At 45.5% G+C, this 20,324-nt stretch overlaps 2 protein-coding genes and 1 long non-coding RNA gene across 7 annotated transcripts; 2 read left to right on the top strand and 1 right to left on the bottom strand.

Moving 5' to 3' along the window:
• The first annotated feature begins 633 nt into the window (after nt 1-633).
• LOC125509392 lies at nt 634-4,708 on the top strand. Of its 4 annotated transcripts, none has more exons than XR_007284077.1 (7): nt 634-760; nt 937-1,038; nt 1,106-1,213; nt 1,288-2,632; nt 2,719-2,760; nt 3,902-4,120; nt 4,193-4,708. It is a non-coding gene; the product is annotated as an uncharacterized LOC125509392 (long non-coding RNA). The 4 variants fall into 4 exon arrangements; XR_007284076.1 differs by having other exon boundaries at nt 2,719-2,768; XR_007284075.1 differs by having other exon boundaries at nt 1,288-2,760.
• Nucleotides 4,709-7,466: 2,758 nt separating this feature from the next.
• On the top strand, nt 7,467-13,896 carry LOC125509391 (glutamate receptor 2.9-like). Of its 2 annotated transcripts, none has more exons than XM_048674360.1 (4): nt 7,467-8,022; nt 9,707-11,001; nt 11,857-12,539; nt 13,213-13,377. In XM_048674360.1, exons 1-4 carry the CDS (start codon nt 7,737-7,739, stop codon nt 13,223-13,225), a joined length of 2,277 nt encoding a protein of 758 aa, XP_048530317.1. In that variant the 5' UTR covers nt 7,467-7,736; the 3' UTR covers nt 13,226-13,377. The 2 variants fall into 2 exon arrangements, with proteins under 2 accessions (XP_048530317.1, XP_048530315.1); XM_048674358.1 differs by having other exon boundaries at nt 7,471-8,022; nt 11,857-12,558; nt 13,213-13,896.
• Nucleotides 13,897-14,155: 259 nt separating this feature from the next.
• On the bottom strand, nt 14,156-15,499 carry LOC125556111 (transcription factor MYB36-like). The gene is made up of 2 exons (XM_048718901.1): nt 15,218-15,499; nt 14,156-15,106 (listed from the first exon to the last, which is right to left on the bottom strand). The coding sequence occupies exons 1-2, from the start codon at nt 15,351-15,353 to the stop codon at nt 14,313-14,315; spliced, it is 930 nt and encodes a 309-aa protein (XP_048574858.1). The 5' UTR covers nt 15,354-15,499; the 3' UTR covers nt 14,156-14,312.
• Between the last annotated feature and the right edge of the window lie 4,825 nt (nt 15,500-20,324).

Raw genomic sequence — 20,324 nt, 5'->3', positions numbered from 1 at the left:
CACATGGGCTGTAGGGGGTGCGCCTTGGCCTAGATGAGCCAAGGGCACCAGCCCCAAAAGCCCATGTCCTAGGGTTCCACTTAAGGGAAGAGTCCAAATGGTGGAAGGCACCTCTAGGTGCCTTGGGGGGGAAGGAAACCTTCCCTTGGCTGCCGCCTAGGAGATTGGATCTCCTAGGCTGGCGCACCACCCCCCTTGGCCCTCCTATATATAGTGGGGGAGAGGAGGGACTTCATACACCAGCCCCTGGCGCCTCCCTCTCTCCCCGTTACGTCTCTCTCTCGTAGTATAGGCGAAGCCCTGCTACTGTGACGCCCTGCATCCACCACCACGCCGTCGTGCTGCTGGATCTTCATCAACCTCTCCTTCCCCCTTGCTGGATCAAGAAGGAGGAGACGTCTCCCGTCCCGTACGTGTGTTGAACGCGGAGGTGCCGTCCGTTCGGCGCTTGGTCATCGGTGATTTGGATCACGTCGTGTTCGACTACATCATCACCGTTCTTTGAACGCTTCCGCACGCGATCTACAAAGGTATGTAGATGCATCCGATGACTCGTTGCTAGATGAACTCCTAGATGGATCTTGGTGTAACGAGTAGGAATTTTTTGTTTTCTGCAACGTTCCCCAACAGCAGCTTCACGGAATGGACGGCCCAAATTATGTTAGTGTCTATATGTTTACTTGGTGGTGGTCTAGCGTGAGTGACACCTGCATCTGTAACTTACCCATTGGATGTTCTTCGAAATCACCTGACAACACAGGTGATGCTTTTCTTCCTTTTGTGATTTGTGAATAACACTAAGCCAACCAATCAATCAATATAACTTCCAGTTAGAACTTAGAGCATCTTTACCTAACGCTTTCATGCAATGCAGTTTTACAGACCAAAGGAACAGGTTTTAGTAAGCTAAACTTTCATGTCTATAAAATTCTGCAGAAAACCACTAGGTATTACAAGGGCACCTTTCACACGTTGTCTACAATTTGTAGAGAAGAGAATGGTAGAGGATTGTATAAAGGCCTTTGGTCCACCTTATTGGTAAGCCGTATGTTTCTGCTGAGAATTGTTTTTTAGTTGACTTCCCAGTAAATTTTATGTGTTACAGGGAGTTGGACCTGATATATCAATCAACGTTTATGTATATGAATCCCTGAGGTCTCATTGGAAAAATGGAAAGTTGAATGTCAAACTGTGCGACCAATGATTTGATATGGTACCTCCCTCTTCTCTCTTCTATGAACCCTATAACACACGTCTCAAATCTTAATTTCTTTTATCCTATTGCAGGTTAATTCCAGTTGGGTGTGTTAACCTACAGTAATCAATCAAGTCAACAAATATAACAATGATACTTTGTCTTCTGATTTTGGTGATGATTTTTTTGTGACTGAACTAACAGGAGTTGAAGCATATGTGTTCTTATTTTTTTATATGACTACATGCATATGAACTGAAGCTCCATAATTTTCTTTTCAAGTCGACATTGGTGGCAACCAATACAATTAGCGTTATTTACAACCAATGAAGTCTTATAATTTTCTTTCTTAGAAATATACGGTGACGCTGACTATCATTTAGTAGCTCTACAGGCACTAGCCTAAAACAATAATGTTTATTTATTTAACCACCAAATAGAACAATAGGTTATTCTGCATTATGGGTACACAAATCACAACACTATATTTCAGCTGTAGAAATCTGTGTGGATGCCTGCTGATATTTTAAGCCTACATATTGCCGATTTGGTTTGAGTAATGCTTGAAGCATAATTTACTCCCTAATGTGCAAATAGCAGTATCATTTTTTGTCAAGAAACTGAGAAGACGGAAGAGAGTTGGTGTTGTCAGTGTGGTGAGCCTATGTGGCAACCACAAGGCTGAAGTCTGCTTTGATCGTTGTTCAAGATTTGAGCCTTGGCTCCGGTTTTGATAGCTCTATATCAGTGAGTTTAGTCCAGTAACTATTTTAAGTATCTTTACTGTGCATAGTTGCATACATTTTATTCATGGATTAGTCTTGGTAATATTAACATTTGAAAAGCAATTTTTGTGTGACCATTTTTTCATCTTAGTATCTCCATCTACCAGCAAAAGTCAACGTGCACAAACCTGTATTTAACATGCAACATGAGATAGTGTGCATCGAAACTATGCTTATGTTTGTGACATTCATGTGGCATCTCATGCAGATAGATTTTATTATCCATTTCTGTAGCATGCAATGTTTATTTTCTTCTTTTGGTCCATAATCCCTCCTCAAAGAAATATAAGAGTGTTTAGATCACTAAAGAAGTGATCTAAACGCTCTTATATTTCTTTACATATGGAGTACATGTCATGATTGTTGGATACACATGCAGACTTTTAGCGAGTTTTTGTTCTCGGACTTGGGATCCACAGTCCAAAGTTGATTGGTGGATCAAGTGAACTTGGTGCATCTCCATTCAAGCTGGAGTACAATTACCAGCCTGCTTGTTTAGCGCAGTCTCCACAATCATACAAGCAAATGAGCAGCTGGCGACCCAACACACAAAGTTTCTATCTTCTTATTTTCTATACAAGTAGCAGCTGGCGCAGCGGTGGTGTTGATGAACGACACCCAATGCAGAGGCGGCAGTTACCATAGGGAAGAGGTCAAGAACATCTAGCTCTTGTGGTGTTCCTCCTCATTATTGTCATCGCCATCAACAACAACAATGACGACCGGCTCATGAGACAGCTACTAGAGAGGGAGCGAGGAAGGGGGAGACAGATCTTTCAGGTACAATGGTATGACAACCATGTTCTGAACTATCAATGGGATTTGGTGCTAAGTCAGCATCGTGTTTTATCCAATCCATCAAACACCATAAGTTTCATGTCGAATGTGTTGTAGAAATGTTCTTCCATAAATATGGTTTTAGTCCTTCATATTTTAGTATCGTTGTAAATTTATCCATTCACATATCACTCTGAGAAACATTTTTAATTGGGGGAAGGAAGAATGGGAGAAAAGAAGAGTGCTTTGACGTAAAAAAAGAAGTCTTCAATATAGCCCGTTGCAACGCACGGGCGTTCTACTAGGAGATGCAAGTGGAGTGGAATAATGAAAATACATTGCATCAAATACATTTTTTGATTGTTACTGTAATTTTTTTCTATACATGTGAAATTGCAAATGCATTATGCTTATGTATGCAATCATAACAAAAAATTAAAAGGCCCGTGACAACGCACGGGCATTGTACTAGGGAAACAAGTATTGACATTGTACTATGGAAACAAAACGAATAGACATGCAGACTAAGCTCCATATCCAAGGGATTTTGGTAGTACATGCCATGTTTATGCTCACTGTTGAATAGTTTGTATATAACTATTTATGCAATACTTGGACCATAGGAGCAATTCATTATGTATATTTTGCTGGGGATTGTGCCTTGCAGTCAATTTATAGAAGGGTAAGATGTATCGCAATATCTTTGACTTGCATTCTCTGTGATGTCAAGTAAGAAAATAGAATATATACTCTTTGAATTATCTTTTCTTTTTTTCGATGTCTCTATCTTACTTATATAATCCAATTGGCATTCGCTAGAGTTTCTGTTGACGAAACATTTGTTTTGTGATGTGAGGAGGTTCTGTTTGTGACTTTGCAATCAATATTGGTAGATACGGTTCGTAGATCATGATATCTGCACAATCTCAATCTACTTCCTGTGACCATATATTGTATTAATGGGTTGTGTCAGGGTTATTTTATCAACTACTGGGTTGTTGATCTACATTACGGTTTAATTCTTACACGAATTAATGTTGACTCGATTCCCTGTAGTAGGTTGAGAGGCTTCTCCTCTCATGATTTACTATGATTAGTTTGCTTGGCTCCATGCTCCTCATGATTTCTTTGAATTTTTCTGTAGGAGCTCGGTCAAAAATCACCTAAGGAAAATATGTTGTTCTTCTCTACAAGGGTTGCATGTGGAATTTGAGGAGAATCTGTGCACCAGCATCCGACTCCTTGATGTTGCTATGATCATATTGTGTAAATATATTTCTAATAAAGCAATCGCCCGATGGTGTACACGTTATAAATAACAAGAATCATCAAGTGTGAGAGATGGCAACATCATGATGGGATGGTATGTACTGTTGTGCTCATCAATAGAGTTAGATCACTTTTATGTCTGAGAGTCGATTTTTTTCTGTGTTAGATGGATTGAAAAGTACCAAAGATTGATGCCAAGCAGAACTAAAACCTGTCCATGGATTACCTTCAGTCCCGCATTCCAATCAACAACATTGGGCCGAGCGAGCGCGCGGGTGGCACAAGAGGCAATGGGCAGCTGGTGGAGACTGAGTGGTGAGCGGCGGTGGCGAGGTCGAGAGGTTGGCACCAGCGGCGAGTAGGCAATTGCCGTGACGGTCGAGTGGACGGGGCTTGTAGGTGTCACGATTGCATCACAATTGGAATAAAGTAAACAATGCATACTCGTGTGGCCATTGACTGATTTTGTGTGTTGTGTGCTTGTGTTAACAGCCAGCCAAATCAATCAGCCAAGGGCCATTATGTAGGTGAGTGTGTTAGCAGTGGGTATATCTGAAGATTATTTCTCAACTCGGCATGTGGGTAGAGACTAAAAAGACAATGCCATGGTAGCATGGCAGACCTGGCAAGTGCCACGAACATCATGATATTCTTCCTTTCCTTAATTCCTTGATTTGAAAAATATTTTGCTCTGCGGGTATAGGAACATAGCAGTCGGGCAAACGACACTTTGGCATCTTGCTCTATCAAAGGAAATATTTTTTTTACTTTAGAAAATGTGGGTTCGGATTGGTCTGTTGAGTTATGGCTGGCTAATCGGAATAATTTTTCTATTTAAAAAATGTAGCAAATAGCATTTCATTAGAGATTGGTCTGTTGAGTTATGGCTGGCTCACCGGAATAATTTTCCTATTTAAAAATGTAGCAAATAGCATTTCATTAGAGATGGCTTTGCAGCAAAACGCAAATCATGCAAACCAAGCTATCGCCGCCTCGTCGCTCTCGCCGGGAGCGACAACAACCGCGGGTCTCTTCTTCGCCTTCTTAGTCGGCATCTCCTCCATCCAGATGCCCTGCAGCACGAGCCACTCCACCACCGCCTGGGACTCGACCTCCAGGAAGTTTAGGTCCGTGTTCGGCCATCTGGCACGCCACACCGCCACGTAGGCACGAGAGGCCTCATCGGCGGTGGGATACATGCCGAGCCACCAACGCTGCCCAACATCGGAGAACTCCAGTCCAAAGTTCCCAGAGGGCTTCGCCCTCATGCCGAAGAAACCGGACTTTCCCTTCAGCATCTTCTTCGGCGCCATCGGGGAGCGGGCGGCGGCCGAGCAGGGAGCGGGGCGGCGACGTGCGGCGCGGGGCGGAGGCGGACGGAGCGGGGCGGCAGCGTGCGGCGCGGGGCGGAAGCGGACGGAGCGGTGTGGCGGACGAACCGGAGAGGAGGCAGACGGAGCAGGGCCGGAGGGGAGGCGGACGGAGCGGGGCCGGGCGGAGGATGGACCGGAGGCGGAGGCGGCCAGAGAGGAGGCGGGCGGGGTCGGGGCGGAGGCGAACGCGATGGGGCAGCGCGGCGGCAGGCGGCGGCCTAGGCGGGGTGGAATCAGTGGTAGGGGTCTGGATCTATGGCGGGGCAAGACCTTAAAAAGTTAACATGTAACTCTTGCAAACTATTTCAAGAGCCCGTGGCAACGCACGGGCAGTCTACTAGTTATGGGTAGTAATCTGCGTCGGCGCACCGGCGGAACGTTTCGCCCGGTCAAACCCGAACCGCTCGATCTAGACGCACGTAACCGTCAGATCTGCCTCGCATCTGCTATCGTCATCCTCCCCACGGGAAAACAGAGGAGAAATAAAAAAAGCAAGCGCCGCCGCCGCTTGCAGGATCCTGCACGCTGGCATGCGCTGCTCTCGCTTGGACCACTGCTGCCCCTACTCGTCGCTGGCGCTCGTAGCCTCACCGCCGCCGCCGAACCAAAACACCACCCACCTTCACCGCCGACACCGAAGCAAAAAATGCCGGTTCCAGCAAAATCAAAAGACGCTTGTAGCAAATTTTTAGGATGGTTCTAGCAAAAACGAAACAAAAACAAAAGGTGGTAGCAAAAACTACTGATGCTTCTAGGAAGACTCTGGTAGTAGAAAAACTCCAGTGGTAGCAAAATGGCATCTCCGGTAGTAGCAAAAATCAGAGACGGTTGTAGCAAAAAAAAAAAACCATCGCCGCCGTTGAGCAAGACCACCGTGGGTGGATGTAGCAAAAAATGTCTTCAATTCCAGCAAAATCAAAAAATGGTTGTAGCAAAAAAGTCAAGAAAAACAGAAAATGGATGTAGCAAAAATCGACAAACACTGGTAGTAACAAAAAATCAAAACGGTTGTAGCAAAAATGGTTCATCGGTTGCAGTGAAAATCACCTGGTAGCAAAATTTTGGGCGGGTGGGTGGTAGCAAAAGCATGGGCCAGTTCCAACAAAAATAAAACATAGTTGTAGCAAAAAAAAGAAGCAAGTTCCAGCAAAAAATGAAGCTGGTTCCAGCACCCGACATAGCCGGTAGTAGCATCGGAGATCGCCGGTTCCAGCACTTGACGCAACCGGGGTTGCAGCTTGCTGTCGTGCTGGTTCCAGCATCACTGCAGCCGGTGGTAGCATCAGGACTTGCTGGCTCCAGCACCAGATGCAGACCGTTGCAGCTTGGGTCGAAGATGTCGATCGATGCTGGAGAAGCCCGTCGCAGCTCGGCCACCGGAGGTCCAACACCTCCCGCTGCCCGTCGCAGCACGGCGCCCCGGGGTCCCGCAGCTAGCACGGCTTCAGGTGGACGGAGGGGAGAGGTGGGAGCACCCATGGCGAAGGAGCCGGAAGAAGGAGAGGGAGAGGTAGGCAGCACCAATGGGGAGGGGAGGTGGAAGAAGGAGAGGGAGAGGTGGGTAGTCCCGTTGGGGATTTGTGGCCGGTGGAAATTTGTGGCCAGAAAAATCTGGAACGAAGGAAGAAGATAAGGAAGGAAAAGGGATAGAGCGGTGCGGGGCTTCACTGGACGCGTGGGTTTGTTTTTAACTCACGAGGCGTGCGTGACCGGTCGAATCTTCGGCCGGCGCGCCGTCTGAAAACGTTTATCCCGGATTATTTCATCACCTTTGGTGCAACGTGTGAATTACCTATTACAGTATATTTCTACTAGCGTGTTATATCAAAAAGACCAGAAACAATTATGTTTTAAAAAGTTACAATTTGCACTTTTTAAAAATATATCATGAGTTTTTCCTCAAACTAAAAATAGGCTTTTCTTAACTGATTGAGACTTGAGAAAATGTTGACTGGGGCGTAGACGGACGACCGTGGATAACTAACCCGAGCACGCCATCGATGTTGGCCGAGCAAAAGTACGACAAGTATACCCACGCCGAGTTCCACGATGCATGGCCGGCGGCAATAGTGCCATTGTCACACACAAACACAAGAGATAACCGATTGAGAGCGATGGAGCTTGGAGGGAGGAAGATGCTGCATAGTACTGTAGGATCGAGCAGCGCGGGTCAACCGCACGCACGCGCTCGATCAACAAGCAACCGTCACCGTGGCGCGTACGTACGTACGTGCATGTAAAGGCAGCCACGAAGCAACCCTAAAAGGAAAAGTCGATCGTTTGGTTCATCAAACGTACTAGCAGCGAAGCCTTGTTCGGCTAGGCATCGATCGATCCATGAAGGCAGCGACGACGACGCTTCTCCGGGTCCTCCGCCGCCGCCACGGCCTCCTCCTCGCTCTCGTGCTTCTCGTCGGCGCTGCTTCCGGTGCCGCGGCGCAGCGGACGGTGGACGTGGGGGTGATCCTGGACAGGTCGACATGGGTGGGGAACATGAGCTGGACGTGCATGGAGCTGGCCCTCGACGACTTCTACGCCGACGATAGCCATGCCCGGTACCTCACCAGGCTGAAGCTCCACCTCAGGGACACCGGCCCCAACGCTGTCGACGCCGCTGCCGCAGGTACGTGCGTGCGCGCCGCGCCTCCCTGCTCAACCCGATCGAACATCAACTAAGCTAGCTGCTGCTAGTACCTGGGGAGATTTGGCTAATTAAGCTCATGCCTAGCCTAGGTTTCCCTTGTGTTTCGCCACCATTTGTGTGTATTTGTTGCTGTTTTCTCATTGGATCAAAGCAAAAGCACTGTACCTAGCTAGGACCCATGTTTTTTTTAAGTGAGACGTGAGTAGTTTCATATCCCAAAAGATTGGATGCGGTCAACGATTAGACCTATGCTTCGTGCACGCAAATGTTTCTCCATGTTTAGTCCCTTCATCTAGTCTACCGATCTCAATCGAGTCTTGGTTCACTCCCTCAAGTGAAACCATATACCGCTGTTAGAGCATCTAGTACTCCCTGTGTAAAGAAATATAACAGTGTGTAGGTCACTTATATTTTTTTTACAGAGGGAGTAGATTAATAAATCCCGTAAAAATGGTCAAACATTTAAACTGAAAAAGCATCGTATAGATCCTATAAAAAAATTACATGTCCCCATGTATTATTCCCTATATACCTCATATTTGTAGGTTTGCGGGTTGTTTTGAAGGGAAACCGTAAATCGGTCAATGCCGGAGCAAGCGGCCTAGCTTGGCTGACACCGCGCGAGTAGCAAGCAGGCGGAGGAGCTCGACAGCTGCCGGCCAAAGCATCGCCGGAGCAAGCAGCCTAGCACGGGGCCACTGGTGGCATGTGTGTGTGTGTGTGTTACAGCCGGCCAATAGCTGCATGCGTGCGTTTCGGTCGACCAGAGTTCGATTTCATCCATGTGTGCTATCCGGGGAACAAGCATGGGGAGAAAAAGGAGAACAAAAATTAGGGTTTACGGAATTTGTTTCGCCCCATACCGCGTGGTGCCACAAATTCATTTTAGAGAAACTTGTATACTATTTTTGCGGGACGCGTTTTCGCTGGGGTTGCTCTATTTTGCTGGGGTTGCTCTATTTTTTTTAGGGTTGCTAGAGTTGCTCTGGTGGCTCCCCCTCCCCGCAAGAAAAGGAAACTTCTGACTGCCTTGGTGTTATGGGCTGGATATGGGCCAAATCTTCTGCGTGTGTTCAGCGCTTAGAGATTCACCCCACAATCTGGCCTAGAGAGCTATCCGACCCTTGTCTCTCTCTCTCTCTCTCAAAAAAAAAACCTATCTTACCCGGCGACTGCAAGTCCGGCGGCGGCGCTCGCCTCAGCCGTTGCATTTTTCTAGTATTTTCTCCCCATCCCGCCGGCGGTCCGAGCTCCGCTGCTAGTCTCGCCCGGGGCTCCTGCCTCCTTCTCGTCCTGATTCCACCCCCGGCGGCGCACAGTTACGGTACTCTACTCTTTCTTCTCCCGACCTCCATCTCCAATCGATTTAGAAAGCGCTGTAGCCCTTGAATCCCAATTCGAAGGCCTTCTTGATGTTCCAAATCGTACCCATGCGGTGGATGGCAGACATTGGAGTTCGGCGTTTGAACACTTGCAACATTAGAGCCGTTTCGCCAACCGAGCTCTCTCCAACTTTTGATTATTATTAGTGCGCCGTTAGTGCGGGTAAATCCTGCATTGCGTGTTCTTTTCCACCGCGGATTTGCAACAAATTTATTAATCATGTATTATGAACGAGAGCCACTGCTGTGAAATCTCTTTCTAAGCAATATCAGCACTGCAGGTGTTGATCTACTGAAAAATGTGGGCGTGCAAGCGATCGTTGGGCCGCAGACGTCGACTCAGGCTAAATTTCTTGCGCGGCTCGGGAACAAATCATCGGTTCCGATCATTTCGTTCTCCGCAGATTGCCCGTCACGAGCCGGACTAACTCCATACTTCATCCGGACCGCATGGAACGACTCCTCTCAAGCAGAAGCTATCGCCTCGCTTGTTCAGAAACACAATTGGAGAGAAGTCGTCCCTGTCTTTGAGGACGATGATACTAATACCAAGTTCATTCCCGACCTCGTTGATGCCCTCAAACAAGTTGACACGCGTGTCTCTTACAGGTGCAAGATCCATCCTTCAGCTACAGAGGATGCTATGAAGGCAGCTATCTCAAGCTTAAGACACAATTGGACAAGTGTATTTATTGTGCGTATGTCGCATGCGCTAGCCCTCAAGTTTTTCCAGCTTGCTAAGGACGAAGGGATGATGGGCCAGGGATTTGTCTGGATCACCGCGTACGGCTTGACAGATATCTTTGATGTGGTTGGTTCTCCGGCTCTAGATGTGATGCAAGGAGTTCTTGGGGTGAAACCTCATGTTCAAGATACTGTGAAACTTCAAAACTTTGCACAGAAATGGCACAGCAAGTACCGATTAGAAAATCCAGGCACCTCGTTGAGTGAACCCACAGTGTCCGGTCTCTATGCTTATGATACCATATGGGCGTTAGCATCAGCAGCAGAGAATGCTACATATGTGAATTTAGACTTTGGGCCGTCTGTAACAAAGAATGGGTCCACTGACTTTGACAGAATAGATACTTCAAAGGCTGCTGAAAAACTGCGAGGTGCACTACTGAAGGTCAACTTTTCGGGCATGAGCGGGAAATTTCGTATTGAAAACACACAGTTAGCATCATCATATTATATGATAATCAACATTGTTGGTCAGGAGAGAAGAGAAGTCGGGTTTTGGACTCCAGAATTTGGCATCTCTGGTAGTCTAAATATGAAGTCTGATATTAACACCATCATATGGCCAGGAGGAGATCATGAAACTGTGCCTAGAGGCTGGCTGTTGCCGAGGAATAAAAGACTCCAAATAGGTGTACCTGCAAATCCTGGGTTTGGCCAACTTGTAAGATATGAAAATGGCCCCGAAGGCCAAAAAGGGTTCTGCATCAAAGTTTTTGATGAAGTAGTTGATAATTTACCCTACCAAGTACTATATGACTACCATGGATTTGATGACGGGCACGGAAATAGTAATGGAACATATGATGAACTTATCTACAAGCTTTATCTTAAGGTATGTACTCTTCTGTCTTCTCTTTGCTCTGTTTTGTGCTTCGACACAATCTCTCCTAGACAGGGCAGCTAAAGCTTGGAAATAATAATTGAGAAGATCAGAAATAACTATTCACTTTGTGTTTTTCTTGTTGTTTTCTCAAGTATACAAAACTAATAGTTTACTCCCAATCAATTATTCGTCTTTAGTGTGCAAACATGTATGATTACATCTGGGTACTTGTTAGAGAGAGCCTACCATACAATGTGTTTAGTCCATGTGCATCAAATATCAGTGTACCGTGCCAATTTTACTGATATTATATCGCATTGGGTCAGGTTCCTTCTTTTGTACACTTAAGTTACATGAGAGGTCTTAAAAGCATCCGCCTTCTCTTCTAGGGAACTTATTGGCGTAAATGCGTACATTTGAAACAGATCTGCATCATTATGCGTGGTGGTTTTATTTGAATGTTCCAAGCAGAGCGCAGTTTCCTGGGTTTTTACTTCATCAACTAGTCCCTCCAATCCATATTAATTGTCGCTGATTTAGTACCAAGTTGTACAAAATCAGCGACAGTTAGTATGGATCGGAGGGAGTACTAATTTTTTAATTACAAGCTCCAATCAGAAAGAAGCATATAATTCCTCCTTGTACGGATTATTTTTCTCTCGGACATGACACAAGTGCATGCAGTAAAGAAAACATAACCAATAGAATAATCAGCACCCCTCTTAATTTGTGAGACAAATGCTTTTGAATTATGATGATTAATTGTTTAGCCTAACTATATATATTTCTATTGCATAAACTTGTAGATCCATATACCCTTGTGCTCGAAAGTTTCTCAACCCACATTATATCTGTTCCTGACAGGGATTCGATGCAGTGGTAGGTGATGTAACAATCTTGGCCAACCGCTCTTTATATGTGGACTTTACTCTTCCCTATACAGAGTCAGGGGTGCGCATGCTGGTTCCGGTCCTGGACCGGAGACAGAAAACTGCATGGACATTCCTAAAGCCTTTGACAGCTGACCTTTGGTTAGGAACTGGGGCCTTTGTTGTTTTCACTGGTTTTGTAGTCTGGTGTATTGAGAATCACGAAGATTTCAAAGGTACCCCAGCTAATCAAATTGGATCAGTCTTCTACTTTTCCTTTTCAACACTTGTATTTGCACACAGGGAGAAGATTAAGAACAACTTGTCAAGAATTGTTGTAGTTGTTTGGCTTTTTGTGGTGCTGATAGTGCAGCAGAGTTATACTGCAAGTTTAAGCTCAATTCTCACAGTGGAACAACTTCAACCAGCAGTTACCAATTTAGATGAGGTTATCAGGAAAGGGAGCTATGTCGGCTACCTCAATGATTCATTCTTGCCTGGGCTTTTGAAAAGTTTGAAAATTGATGAATCAAAGATGATTGCGCTCAACTCTGCCGAGGAATACAATGACGCCTTGTCAACTGGAAAAGTTGCCGTCATTGTTGATGAGATACCATACCTTAAGTTGTTCCTTTCAAAATATTGCCACAACTACACTATGACAGGACCAATCTACAGGTTCGATGGATTTGGTTATGTGAGTACCATCTTTCCAGCTGGTTGTACAGTAGCACATTTCTGGCACTGTTAAATCCTATATGATGAATCAGTTTCCACCGCTATTTTCTAGTAGGATCGTCCTAGTAGCTCAAATTTCTATATTTGTAATTTCACATACCATCAAAATATCTCTCAAACAAACAAAAAATCAGAGTAATTTTTTTATTAAGATTATAGTTTCAGCCAATCTATGAATTGTACTTTGAAATTTCTGAACTTGTCGGATGTGCACATGCTAAAGGACGAATGCAAGATTAAATTTGTTCGTCAGGAACCTAAACTGCATCATCATGTTTGTGCGGAAAGTGGTGGAAATATTATTGGTTTTATGTTGGGAAATAGAATGCTTTCTTGCTCCTTGAAGTATTAAATAACATGATAAATCTACTTGATCAGGTTTTCAACTGGTTTGCTTGAATTTTATCTTTGTATTAGACTAAACTGTCTGAAGTTCGTCAAGTATGATCCATATGATTGCCTCACTTTACCAAGCTGCTTGCATGAATGACTATTATAACTGCCTCACCGTTAGTTATCCTGGGCTGGTATAAATGTTTATATAACTGGATATCAGTGTTATACCAGGCTTTTATTTCACCGCTGATGCCTTTTCCGATCCTCATTTGTGCAGGCGTTCCCTCTAGGCTCTCCACTCACAGCTGATATCACGAGGGGCATACTGAAGCTCGCATCGAATGGCAAAATGGCTGAGCTTCAGAAAGACTTGTATGGTGATAAGTCATGCCCCGACAAAGATGACTCCCAAACTTCGAGCAGCCTTACGTTGCACAGCTTTCAGGGGTTGTTCAGCATCTCCGGAGCATGTTCAATCCTGGCATTAATCCTGCATGCTCTCATAACCGATAAAGGTGTATTCAGCAGATGGCTTGCCGCCATTTGGTCCAAGCTCTTCCGCAAGAGTAATACACTCCAAATAATGATGAGGCCAGTGGAAGGACAAGGATCACGAGTGTGAAGAGCAAAACCACCTTTGTTTGTAGTTGTACGCATGCAGCCTGGCTCCTCCCGAGAGGGGGCATGATTGATCAGTGCCTTGTTTGTCTCGCTGTGGGAGCTGAAAATGCCCGGGACAGATAAGCGTGTAATACTACACGGTTAACGTTTTAGCTACTGATGGTCGCAATTCTTTATTCGTTTGTCTGTTGATTTGCATTTATGTTTAGGTCTTTTAACACATAGATAGACTGATGCAAGAACATTTAATCTGGCATCCAGATCTGTATTATAAGGTGCCACCTGATGCTGGTTTTCAGATATGTTACATATCACATATGGAATGCAATGTGTACTTAGATATGTATGCAAGCTGTTGAACTTTTAATCTTGCAATGGAGCTGCTGCACGCTTTAGTTGTTACCTCTTGAACTTTTTGTCGATCTTTCTACCATTGTCACCGCATGCGTGCTTGGTGATGGTAACTGATGAGGTACTTAACTATCAGTACCTCTGTGATAGGAATGAAACGAAGCATCCCCTATGGACAGGCAGCTTAGCCAAAGAAGCATCCCCTGGCTTTAAACTGATGCGGTGAGCATGAGTTTCATGGATGAGGGCAATCAACTGATATCCCATATGTATACTGTATATTTGTTCTGCATTTACGATACACTCGTATCAATCCAGATCTTGAAAAAAGAAGCTAGCATACATATTTACATGCCTATAGACTATGGTATGCGGATCATATTCAGGTCTGAAATGCATATAATTCTACTGCCCGTGCCCTTGTACATAGCCCTGGAACACTGAGTCCACTCCTGGGGTAGAGCAGGAGCTCCAAGAACCAGCGCTGCCCGCCTCGCCGCCGATCAGCAGGCGGCTGTCTTCCTCCTCCAAGCACCCTATCTGCTGGAGCAGCATCTCGATCTCGTCCTCCATGTCTCCGTCGAAAGTCACGGAGCTCGCTGCCGGTGTCGAGCTCGAGCTCCCTACGCCCACCGCTGTCTCGCCGGTGGGACTCGTGGACAGCGGCGTGGTGCCGCCGCTGCCCCAGGCGCGCTGATGATCTTGCACGTTAACGCGGCCCGGGTAGGTACTGATTTGGATATGAGACCAGAACCCGGAGTAGCCAGCGGCAGGAGAGAGTACAGACTGCTGGGCTGGCCAGAGGTTGCTGTAGAAGGGGAGCCCCGGCGTGTCTTGGAGGCCGACGTGGCGCCGCTGCACGCTTAGCTGCATCCGCTCCAGCGCCGTCGAGGCGGCGCCGCCACCCGTGGGGCTCATGAGGAGGAGGCGCGGCTGCTGCGGCAGCGGCAGCGCGTACCTGATGGGGCGGCGGCCGCCGCCGAGCAGGCGCCTCTTGAGCTTGGTGTTCCAGTAGTTCTTGACGTCGTTGTCCGTCCTCCCCGGCAGCTGCGCGGCGATGGTGGACCACCTGCTCCCGATGCTGGCGTAGAGGCTGCAGATGAGCCGGTCCTCCTCGCCGGTGAAGCCGCCGTGCCGGATGTTGGGGCGGAGGTAGTTGAGCCACCGCAGCCGGCAGCTCTTGCCGCACCTGTTGAGCCCTGCACCCAGCATCAACGTGTTCAGTTCATATCATACCTAACCCTTGATCGCCCCGGTGACAGAAAGGGATATATAGGCCGCGGCCGGGAAGCACGGCAGTAGGTACGTACCGATCTTGCGGGGGAGCGCGATCCAGTTGCCGGCGGTGCCGTGCTCGGCGACGTAGGCCCTGAGCACGGCGTCCTCCTCCGCCGCCCACGGGCCCTTCTTCACGCTCGCCTTGTCGCAGCACGGCGCCCTGCCCATCTCGACGCCCAGCTCGAGCTGGATCTCTTCCGCTCTGGCCGCCGGCCGCCTCCAGTTCGGTTCACCTCCGGCTAGAGCACCTCCAGCTAGCAGCGGAGTGACTGAGCCGACGGCGATGGATGGCTGGTGAGGTTGTGCCGCGAGGACCGGGCATTTTATAGCGAGGGCATAGGATCTAGCCCTCACGACGTGGGAGGAGAAAGTACCAGTAGTACTGTACTGTACTGTGCTCTTGACTTCTGCATCTCATGTGCTTCATTTTTTTTCGCCGGCCAAATTAAGTACCGTCGTAAGTCGGAACAAAGTGGTTTTCTAGTCTTTTACAAGGGTCTTACCCCTAACAAAACTGTAACACATGATTAGGAAAAGGCTAAAAGATCTATGTATGTTTTATATTAAAAAAACCGGAAAGATTAATCCCGAATATTTGGATTTTAAATGGCAACCCGAAAGTTTTTCATGGCAACTTTTTAGTTGACGCAGGTGGCAAGTTTTAGTTGAACGTTCAGATTTATCGGGGTCCAAAAAATTCAGTTTTCATGCACATATTTTCTAAGGGGGAGAATGTTTTTTTTCAACTATCGGCATAGTTAGTCGGCGACCTCTGGCGCACCAGGCTGCCACTCAAGGAAAAACTCTATTTTTTGCTCTCCCAACTCAATATCACAATTTTTTGGTCTCTCAAGTGCCTAATATCCTCTTAGAGAAAAAATTGCCTAATATTAACGTGCATTGCACGTACACGATTATTAGTTTTATAAATAATAACTCAACTAACTTGAACATGGGAAAAAAAGGAAATGTCTTTTAGGAAACAGAAATTTTGTTTCCAATGTAGCTTCTCTCCAGTGAAGGTTTTTTTGCGAGATTTTCCAGTGAAGGGTTTTAAGATAAAGTTCAAGAATGGCAAATTAAATTAGTATTCGAAATAAACATTGATTGACAGCCTTTTTGATTTGTTGATGGACTGCATTCAATATTAATGCATTCCTGGGATTTAATGTCTCTTCTTAAGAAAATTAGCTTAAAATGTTGTTTTCTTTCATCAATGGAAAACCGGCAGAGTCGGTAGTCCGATCGGTGAACCAGTTAGTTGTCCAAGCGGTTCATTCATTGGTTTGGGTTTGTAAACTACGCAATGTACTGGCCATCTGGTTACCAGAATATAATCGCTTGGTTGTTGCACGACACTCTCCACCCATGTAACACTTGTATGATAATACTTCTATGGTTCGATATAATCTCTTATTTGCTGATGTCTCTTTAGTACTTACTCTCTGGACTTGCATAGCAATGAAATGCCTAATCACACATGAATTTTTAACTAGTGGACATCATACTGTTAGGGTGGTAACCGTTTATATTACTGAAAATATGATGGACGCCATCACTAGCGGAGCTAGGCAACTTCTTTTGGGGGGGCCAAACATAAATGTGGACGTTTGGGGGGCCAAAAAACTCTTCTTGTCCTCATTTTCTCTCCAAAAAAAATTTCCTTCACATATTTTACAAAAGCTGGGGGGGGGGCATGGCCCCTGTAGTTTACAACATAGCTCCGCCACTGGACGGCATACTAGCTATAAGATGGTAGTTGGTGGTGACATAACAAATTTCATGGAAACATAATACAATGTGATCTTGGTTTAAAGCCCTCGTTGAGGTAAACTAAACAATGAAGAAAAATAGCAAATTAGATTAAAGGTTTGGTAGATAAATCATACCAAAGACTTTCTACATGCATGCACACCTCAAACCCCATTAATTAGGATGTGGCCCTTTTAGCGGCGCGAGATGAAAATACTAATCTTGGCAATGCGGCCAGATTAGATTTACAAACACCCCCTGTTTGAATGTTCTTCTCAGACACTTGTTTGTGTAACAACTGTATTTGCATGTCTGCAAGTGTTCTCTTTTTCTTTAAAAGGTTGATTCATTCGGATAGGAATTGTGGCTTTACGTAAAGGGCTCCGCAAGACAGTAAAACCATAACCCTTTTAACTTTCGCGAGTTGTCGTTGATGAGAACCACCCACACCGGAAGGACTTCACAACAACACGGAATCATCATGAGGTACTCCCTCCATTCCACAATGTAGTGCTTCATCTATTCACGTGCTTCAGTTTTGACCGTAAATTCAACTACCAAGACCGATTGCGGCGGTAGCAAAAATTATATCAGTGAATTCGTATTCGAAAGAAGTTTTCAATTATATAATTTTGGCAAAAATTTGTTTTTGCCACTCTAAAATTTGCCAATTTTCCTTATGCCACTCTAGATTTTGACATTTCACTTTTGCCACTCTTAGTTTTTGACAATTTTCATAATTGCCATTTTCGTGGCAAAACCAAAATTTTCAGAGTGGCAATTGTGATACATTTCAAAAGCTGAGAGTGGCAAAAATGAAATAAAATTATTTTGCTTTTGCCATAGAATGAAAATTATGATAATTATCAAAAGCTATGAGTGGCAAAAGTGAAATGTCAAAATCTAGAATGGCATAAGAAAAATTGGCAAAAACTAGAGTGGCAAAAACAAAATTTTCCCTATAATTTTTTTCTTCCGTCGCAGTTGGTCTCGTTGGTTAAATTTATGGTCAAAATTGAACCTCGAAAAACGCGGACCCATTATATTTTGGAATGGAGGGAGTATATATTTGTTCTGACGACCAAAGAGGCCATTCCTCATGTGGGCAGTAGTTTTGAGTAAAACAAATACCCCACACCTTACCAAGTGGTACGAACGCCCACATCTGGAAACAATTTGGATTACATTACATAGTCTACCATCATTTTTCTAGAAAAAAACATAAGGCCGGTGCTGGGATCAGCTATTAACTACGGAGTATTAAGAAAACTAATAGAGTAGCATTTCCCATGCCAAACAGCGTACGTACAGGCACCGAGCAAAAGTCAGCTGCGTCCGTACGCCAATAACGCATCGACAACAGTATAAAATTATATTATCGACGACGCGTCTAATAACCAAAACCAAATTAATCCCTATGATTGGGAGACATCATGATACACGCACCGATTGTGATGGCCGCGGCGGTTTTAGCTAACCATTTTCTTATAATTGAGAGAGCATCCATCACACTGGGTGGTACTGCAGAGCACTGGCACGTACGTACAGAGACAATGTTTTTTTTCTCATCATTTGCAGTGGCGAACTCAGCAGAGAGAATATTTTATTAATTTCTCAAGTGTATAAGCAAGAATATTTCGGCACGCACGCCAAGTTTCAACGAGCCCTGGAATCGCTTTCTTCTTTCTCCCTTGTGCTAAACGAAAGTCCGGCGAAAACCTTCCCCTGATCGGCCAGAGATACTCGCCGCGGAAGATGCGGTGAGAAAACGTCGTCCGGCGCACAAAGTTGCTGCGGCGTCGACGACCTCTTTTCCCTGTTGATTTTGACCGTTTCGCCGACGACGACGGGACGTCGGGGAGGTATATAGTCGCAAAGTACGTGCTTAGTGGAGCCGGCGGCCATTACCGGCCAGGCTATGGATAGAGCTCGATCAATCTGCGTTGTTAATCTGGTGGCTCGTGGCGTAACGATTTATATTCCGTTGAGCTGAGGTTTCACAACCCGTTGTTCTTCGCCGGTACGGTTGGGTACGGTCGATCCAGCTAACGAGCACTTCTTGTCCATTATCATATTTTCTGATGTGATTTTTACAAAAGTATGCGCTCCCTCCAATCCATATTGATTGCCACTAGTTTAGTGTACAGTTGATATTAGCTGATATTAATTGACATTGGTTACAAAGTTACAACTTTATACTAAACCAGTGTCAACTTTATACTGACACTGAAAATATGCCAGACATGATGTTGTAGCACAGATAGATGTTTGCACGTATACCAGCTATATTATTTTATTTTACTTTTTTGCGGAAAAAACTTCCGATGTATTCATCAACATTATGGCACTACAAAGAAAATAAGAAGTAAGAAAAAATTACATCCAAATCCGTAGACCATCCAGTGATGACTATAATAACTAGAACCAGCTGAAGGCGCGCAGTCGTCATCACCCCTCTCTCACATAGCCGGGCATACCTTGTTGTAGTAAACAGTCAGGAAATCATCCTGCTAAGGCCCCAAAGAACCAGCGCACCAGCAACCGTCACTGATAAAGAGAAGCGTAAATCGAAAGGATCCAACATGTAGACACACGAACGCAAACGGAGAAAGACCGGATCCAAGGAGATCCACCGAAGAGAAACGTCAACCGAATCTCGCGAGATCCGACAGAGACACACCTCCACATGCCCTCCAACGATGCTTGATGCATCATCGGAACGGGGGCTGGACGGGAGAACCTTATTTCATCTTCAGAAAACCGCCACCGCCTCGTCGTTCTGGGCAAGACACGAACCCTAAACAGACTTGAAAAGACATCTAAAAACGAAGGAGGGGCCTTCCCACCGGCAAGGACCAAGATCCATCACGCACCCATGGCCGTAAGGCCACAGGAGGCAAGGCAGATCCAGCAGCGGCGGGAGGCGGCAGGGAACCCTCCGCTAGGAGCTCTCGTCCATAGGAGTTGTAGGGGTATATAAACAGGAAGGGAAGATACTGGAAAATTAAATAGAGAAAAAAGTTTACGGGATTTTTAGTACGCTTCTGTCCGCATAGTTGGTACATCACATGTACTAGTGCAGGCCTGATTATTGGCCATGCATGTGAAAACTTTCTCAAGTTGTTTTCACCTTTAGAAATGAGAGGATCGGACAAGATCACTATCACTTTCTCCTCTTTTCTTTTTAGAGAACACTAGCTAGTATCACTTTCTCCAACGATACTAACCCAAGTAATACGCCGTGACAAATGTGTCACCAAAGTGTTGTAATCGCTGTCATTGACAGCTTTGCATAATTTCCACTATGCCAATCAAATCCAAGTCAACATGCATGAAAGTTGTAGCAAACATGCATAGTTTCCACTATGCCAATCGCTAGTAGCAAGC

This window comes from Triticum urartu, chromosome 5, assembly GCF_003073215.2.
Source record: "Triticum urartu cultivar G1812 chromosome 5, Tu2.1, whole genome shotgun sequence".
In the NCBI taxonomy this organism is placed as follows: Eukaryota; Viridiplantae; Streptophyta; class Magnoliopsida; order Poales; family Poaceae; genus Triticum; species Triticum urartu.
This window is presented reverse-complemented; position numbering and strand designations above follow the sequence as displayed.